Source organism: Zerene cesonia, chromosome 20 (assembly GCF_012273895.1).
Source record: "Zerene cesonia ecotype Mississippi chromosome 20, Zerene_cesonia_1.1, whole genome shotgun sequence".
Lineage (NCBI taxonomy): Eukaryota > Metazoa > Arthropoda > Insecta > Lepidoptera > Pieridae > Zerene > Zerene cesonia.
In genome coordinates, this window is record NC_052121.1 from 2,783,894 (window position 1) to 2,790,197 (window position 6,304).

General features: G+C 30.9%; 2 protein-coding genes across 2 annotated transcripts; both read left to right on the forward strand.

Moving 5' to 3' along the window:
• Positions 1-710: 710 nt before the first annotated feature.
• On the forward strand, positions 711-2,571 carry LOC119835145 (fatty acid-binding protein, adipocyte-like). Its single transcript, XM_038359815.1, has 5 exons — positions 711-868; positions 1,157-1,249; positions 1,489-1,658; positions 1,947-2,057; positions 2,342-2,571. Exons 2-5 carry the CDS (start codon positions 1,180-1,182, stop codon positions 2,402-2,404), a joined length of 414 nt encoding a protein of 137 aa, XP_038215743.1. The 5' UTR covers positions 711-868; positions 1,157-1,179; the 3' UTR covers positions 2,405-2,571.
• A 1,063-nt stretch (positions 2,572-3,634) lies between these two features.
• LOC119835144 (ADP-ribosylation factor-like protein 6-interacting protein 1) lies at positions 3,635-5,043 on the forward strand. The gene is made up of 3 exons (XM_038359814.1): positions 3,635-3,856; positions 4,008-4,379; positions 4,726-5,043. The coding sequence occupies exons 1-3, from the start codon at positions 3,839-3,841 to the stop codon at positions 4,912-4,914; spliced, it is 579 nt and encodes a 192-aa protein (XP_038215742.1). The 5' UTR covers positions 3,635-3,838; the 3' UTR covers positions 4,915-5,043.
• The last annotated feature ends 1,261 nt before the right edge of the window (positions 5,044-6,304 follow it).

A 6,304-nucleotide genomic window follows, 5' to 3' on the forward strand; every position in this document is an offset into this window, starting at 1 on the left:
CAATAGTGATTTTTTTTTTATCTGTTGTCTTCTACAATTTTTTAGTGCCTGCCATGAAAGATGTCCGTAAATGCCGTGGCCAGCCAGCGCTATCAGCCTTAGATAAGGTCGCCAACATTATTTAATTAAATTTCCCGGAGTTGGAGAAAATATATGCACAAAGGGTTACAAAAAATTACGCTATATTGTAAGTGCTGAATATGGATGTCTGTCTAGTTATTTTACGTAAGAGTTTCAAAAAGATTAATAACAATAATAACCACACTCTTTTACGTATAATGGTTTTGTATCGGTTTTTGAGTACCCATAATCCAGTTAATAAATATATTTTCTTTACTCTTCGTGTTACAATGACAAGGAGCAGTGCGTCATCTTTTAAGAATTTTATTATTTTTATGCTCGAATAATTATTAATACAGGTCAAACATACGATAGTTAATCAAAATTAATCAATCTAATATTCTAAGCCATGTAAATAAAGATATCTAGTAAGAGAGGCCAACTTGATGGTTAACGTTTGTTTAATTAATTTTAAATAAATAAAAGACCAAGAAACAATTTTTACATTCGAACAATAACGAACAAATGACAAAAAAATAATTAAATTAGTTAAAAAATAAAAAACGGGAGGGCCAAAATCAGTGAGCCGTCATTGGTAGAAACTATTGCACTTAGTTAATCTGTGGTTCGTCCGTTTTTTCATTCTAATCATAGATAATAGGTACCAAAGAGTAGTATTATAAAAATATGATAGATACAATGATAGGTGCTGTATCTATGATTCTAATTTATTGTTTTTTGTATACATAAAATATTAGGAACTATTGTGTACTGTGTGCGGATTATCTCATTTTCGTAGTTATACTAGGTAGGTTTATTTTAAATATTTTCACTTTTTATATCTTTATACTGTTAGAAAACTTGTCACATTGTGTAAATTATATTTTCTATTCTATTTTTTCACCCAATACTTATAATTAAAGTGCAATCGTATTTATCGTGGTAACCAATTAATTAATAATGAGTTGAATTGATAACACTTATCTTCTGCTTGTCAGTTGTCACGTAAAAAAGTTAGATATGATTATGAAAAGATAATACATTTAGCAACTCATGTTTTATTAGTAGACTATTCATTTTTGTTTCGTGTTTTAAGGTCACAATTGAAATAAATACAACATGCCATCAATTGCTGGAACTTACAAACACTATAAGAATGAAAATTTTGACGAATATTTTAGTGCTGTTGGTATGTATTAATTTTACTAATTATGACATTGTAGTTATAAATAAGGCAGCCTTTTATGTATTAACCATTTTGAGATTTGAAGAATGTCCCAATGTTTGTATATTTTATTGTTTAATCCACCCACTCAATATATACATGTTAGTTTCAATGTTATAAAATTACAGTATGTATACAATTTGATTTTTCGATTATTTATTTACTATCTTTTACAATAATTTATCATCACTATGACATTGTAGGTGTGCCATATATGGGGAGAAAAATGATGGGTTTATCATCACCTCAGATGGATATAACCGTAGATGGTGACCAAATGACAATTAAAACATCATCTTTGATGAGAAAAGTAGAGTATACATTCAAGCTAGGTGAAGAATATGAAGAACACATGCCTGATACTGTTCTTAAGGTATAAAACACAAATTTTAATTTAAGTGTAATCCTACTTATATTATAAATGCGAAAGTTTGTAAGGAAGTGTGTGTGTTGGTCTTTCACTCAAAAACTACCTAACTGATTGCCATGAAATTTGGTACATAGACAGCTGGACAACTGGAATAACATATAGGCAACTTTTTACTCAGATATTCCTAAATTAGATATTAAAAGTCTTATATCATAAAATTTTCCCATTTTTTTTTTCTAAAAGTTTGTTTTTGAGCATTTTTAATTTATTTTATTATATTAACTATTCTAGTGTGTAACAAAAATCCAGAATGATAATGAAATAATAACTGAATCAGTGATCCCAGCCACTGGGGAAAAGTGTGGACGCCACTATCTCTTCACTGATGATGAGTGTGTTATAGTAAGTATGCTATTGGCATAAACTTAAAATAATCTAATTGTCTATAAATATTTAAAATGTTTGGTTCGGTTCTGCCTTTATATAAACAAAATTGTTTTACACCAATTAACTGATTAAAATATTAAATGTCATATGCAGTATAAATATTTTGCAGGATAATTGTATATAATGCATCAGTTTTTTATCTACTGTAGTGCCCCTCACAGACGACCAGAGGAGGAAATACAAACTGTTACCTTCCAATTTGATAGCTTTTTTGGTAACTTATTGCATTGTTTTTTCAGACACTGACCCATGACAAAGCAAAGGTACCTGCTAAGAGATACTTCAAAAGAGTAACTTCATAAAAGTGTTATACAGATGCTATATGTATATATATATATATTATGAAATAAGAGTTTATTTACATTCTGCGCTTTTAATCTGTATGTGATATAAGTTGGACTGTTGGAGATTATTTTATTATTGTCTCAGTTGAACTGATACTTTTTTATATCTTTATATTTTTTTATAATTATATGATTAATAAAATGTGTTTATGAAGTTATAAAAGCATTTTTATTTTTTCCAAGAAATAAAGAAAAAATAATGGTAATATTATGTATTACATCAAACAGCAAACTGCTCTATAAAATAACTTATCTACTATAACTGAAAATTCACGTAAGTAATAATAAAAGGAAAAGCTGTGACAAAGCAGCAGCCTCAAACTACAACAAGGCAGGTCTAATTTTCAGCTAATCCCACAGGCTAGTCACCCCACTTTTTTTTCTCTTAATTGTGAAGAATTGTTAATGATTCAATTAATGCAGGAAGAGATTATTGCAACCAAGGAAGAATTTCAAAATAATTACTAAAATCATTCAATCGTGCAAAAAAGCAATCAAGTTTTGTACTTATATTGTTTTCCTTCATTTCCTGAATTAAGTTTGAGGTACCCGTATTAATATACTACTCTTTGATCGTAGTTCTTCAACGGATGAACCACTTACATGATTTTGTTTCTTTTTGAAAGGAATAAGGCAAATCTATATTTAGCTAAGTTTGATGATTAATATATAAAGAAATCAGAGGACCATATAGCAGAATGTTTATATGACTACAGAGGATATGATAAATAGTAAAACTAACCGGCCGCCACCACAAACAACGACGTTTTTAACCAATACTATCTATGGCTATGGCTCAATAATTTATCAATTTCTTATAATATAATTTTATAATGTACTTTAAAAGCTTCAGCCCTTATTGTACTATTTAGTAAGATCGACTGCTCCATGATCATTTGTTTAATGTAATAATCCAAATAAAGAACAAACAACTTTAAGTACCAACGACAAACATTAAACATTTGTGCTATTGTCACTAGTTAATATACATAACATTTATGGTAGTGGATTATATTGTATATAGATTTATCATTTCTATATTATAAAAGTATTTTTAATCAACAATACCACCATAAATTGCAATTGTGGAATGTTGATTTAAGGTTTTAGTTAACGCAATGTAAAATCTTACTAATATTTGTAAAACTATTTATTACTTTTTTTTCTTATGCAATGGCAATTGGCAGCACTGAATCAGCTGTCACTTTGTGATCGATACATTGTTTTGAATAATTTTATGACAAAAGAAAGAAAACGGTCGAGGCAGAAGTCAAGTTACTTGCTATTTCAAAGCTCTTTCCAGTCTTACTTTTCTTAATTTGCTCTTCCTCGCTCTCACATCTTATTATTTGCCTTCAAGTCTACAACTTGCAAGGCATTACAAGTATCGCAATGTCTGATGTTAACCAGGTAACTTTGAAGAGAAAAAATATTTTTTTATTTTTACATTTTTTTTACTACAAAAATTTATATATGTCAGCAAAGCACGTAATTAAATGCGTATATTATTTACAAACAGGTTACATGACTATAATTGTTTATAAAGACATTTTACTTTTAGGACCTACAAGTGAAAAAATTGAAGAGATTGTTGGAAGGTTGGCGCACAGCATTGCTGCCTTTAAAATCGGTTTTCTTATGGGAACAACAATGGCATCCTTGTGCCATAGTTGCGTCTGTGTCATTTCTATATTTAATTATCTGGTTAATGGACCTAAACACTCTTGCAACATTTGCAATTGTTGGTTTATTCATCAACTTTGTTGATTTCATTGTTCCCATTGTTTGCAAATCTATCTGTAGTCCTAATTCATGGACAGGCCAAAATGAAAAAACGTATGAAGATATTTGTAGGAGCCTTGTAGAAATGTATAATGGGACCTTTAAACAATTTTGCAAGTTTTACTCACTCCGAGAAGATAGCCCTATCATGGTAAGAATTTTTGTCTTAAATAATGTTACTTTTGTTTCTTTCATATATTTAAAGATATTTTTGGGTATTGTATATATACATTTTTTATTAAGTGTGAACGTAATGAAAATAGTGAAGATTGACTTATCTACAGAACCTTTGTTTACAGCTTAAGCAACCAAAATTGTAACATATATGAATTTCTTATATGAATATTGGTGCATTATTGTACATTGCTCATACATTTTCTAAGGAATAATCTTATGTTCTTAGTCAACAAAATTAAGGCGATTATAGCACAATTCATGTTAATTGCTCCTGATTCTCTTTACTAAACTTAATTAATTTTAAAACATTTTTTTTCCAGTATTATATAATTTCCATCAGTATGCTGTGTATCCTGGCTTGGTTGTCATCATCTGTCAACAATGTGTTCCTGCTTTACATTTTCTCTGTTGTGGTGCTCCTGTGGCCCGGCATCCAGCACAGGGGCATCTTCAACACGCTACTGTCCATGATCCACATGGCTCCAAAGATAGCATTGAAATCAGAATAATTGGTTACTATTATTAGCTGCTAGCTTTTTATGTGATGTAAGTCTGGTCATTACCATTTTAAGTTTAATGTAGCTTATGTTGTGAGCTTTAAATTATTAACTTTTGTTAAATAAAAGGGTATTTATATGAATTAAAAATGTTACTGTTTTATTTGTTCACACCTAAGACTTAAAAGTAATTGTAGTGTCATATTAAAACTTTATCAATAATTACAATTAAAAAGTGTATCACATTTTTTTGGATTCTCCTGTAGTAAATTTATAGCCTATAGCACTCGGGTATCACATAAATATTCAATGGTGAAATTTCGAAATTGGTCCAGTCGAAATTGGTGCAGGGATAATTATTAATTACTAGCTTACCGCCCGCGGCTTCGCACGCCTCCGTATTGTTCTGACCTTTTAAACCTTCTCTGGGCTATTCATAATCAACCTAAACCATGATTACAAGAATCAGACCAGCCATTGTCGAGTTTTAGCGAGACTAACGAACAGCAATTGATTGCAGTATTTGTATAAGATTTTTAATTTTCAATTGTATTAAGTAAAAATATACCTTTATATCTCTTATGTACAAAATCAATTTAAAAAATATTTTAATCACTTCGAGTTTCCCGGTCATGGCTTCCCTTGCATGTACTTCACTACTTTGACTTCCATCTAATAGTCTTCCTTCGAGTTTTATCTTCGCGATAAAAAAAAAGTAGCCTATTAGTCTTTTACTGCATAAATAAGGTTATGAACCTCGAACTAGATATGATATTTTTTAAGAATTGTCTCAAAAGTCACAAGCTTGTGTCTGTGTTTTGATTTCTTTAAAGTCAAGGTCCTGAACGTGGTTTCCATTCGAGAACCTATCCGCCCCAACGAGCTACGTACTTGGGCCACTGCGACTTCGACTTGGTTATGTCGGTTCAGTTTATTTCGATTTCTTTCGTTCTAACCTAATAATTATTAACACAAAGCCACGCGATAAATTCGGAATAGTTTTAAAGAGGTCATTATACATATACACCTTCCTCTTGAATCACTCGTATCTATTAAAAAAAACCCCATCAAAATCCTTGCGTAATTTTAAAGATTTAAACATCCCTATGTATGTAGCGTGACCGCCTCCTTGGTACAGTGGTTAATGCGTGAGCGTAGAACTGAGGGGTTGATTCCCGGTAGGGACGCACAAAAAAAAAATGTCTTGGTCTGGCAGGACACAGAAGACTGATCACCTACTTGTCCCTAAAGAAAATCGATCAGTGAAACGGATGTACATCATCTGCCCCATACGCCACTAGGGGACACGGGACATCACTACTATGTATGTAGCGTAGGGCGCCCTGTGACTCGGTGGTGTGAAGATATAAGAAACGTAGCAAGCAAAAATTGGCGGCAAGAA

Bases quoted from the DNA above. Each gene is read 5' to 3' on its own strand.
- LOC119835144 (XM_038359814.1), top strand. The intron at 4,380-4,725 runs GTAAGAATTTTT...TTTTTTTTCCAG, and splicing joins GAGAAGATAGCCCTATCATG to TATTATATAATTTCCATCAG.
- LOC119835145 (XM_038359815.1), top strand. From the start codon at position 1,180: ATGCCATCAATTGCTGGAACTTACAAACACTATAAGAATGAAAATTTT. The intron at 1,250-1,488 runs GTATGTATTAAT...ATGACATTGTAG, and splicing joins CGAATATTTTAGTGCTGTTG to GTGTGCCATATATGGGGAGA. The intron at 1,659-1,946 runs GTATAAAACACA...TAACTATTCTAG, and splicing joins TGCCTGATACTGTTCTTAAG to TGTGTAACAAAAATCCAGAA.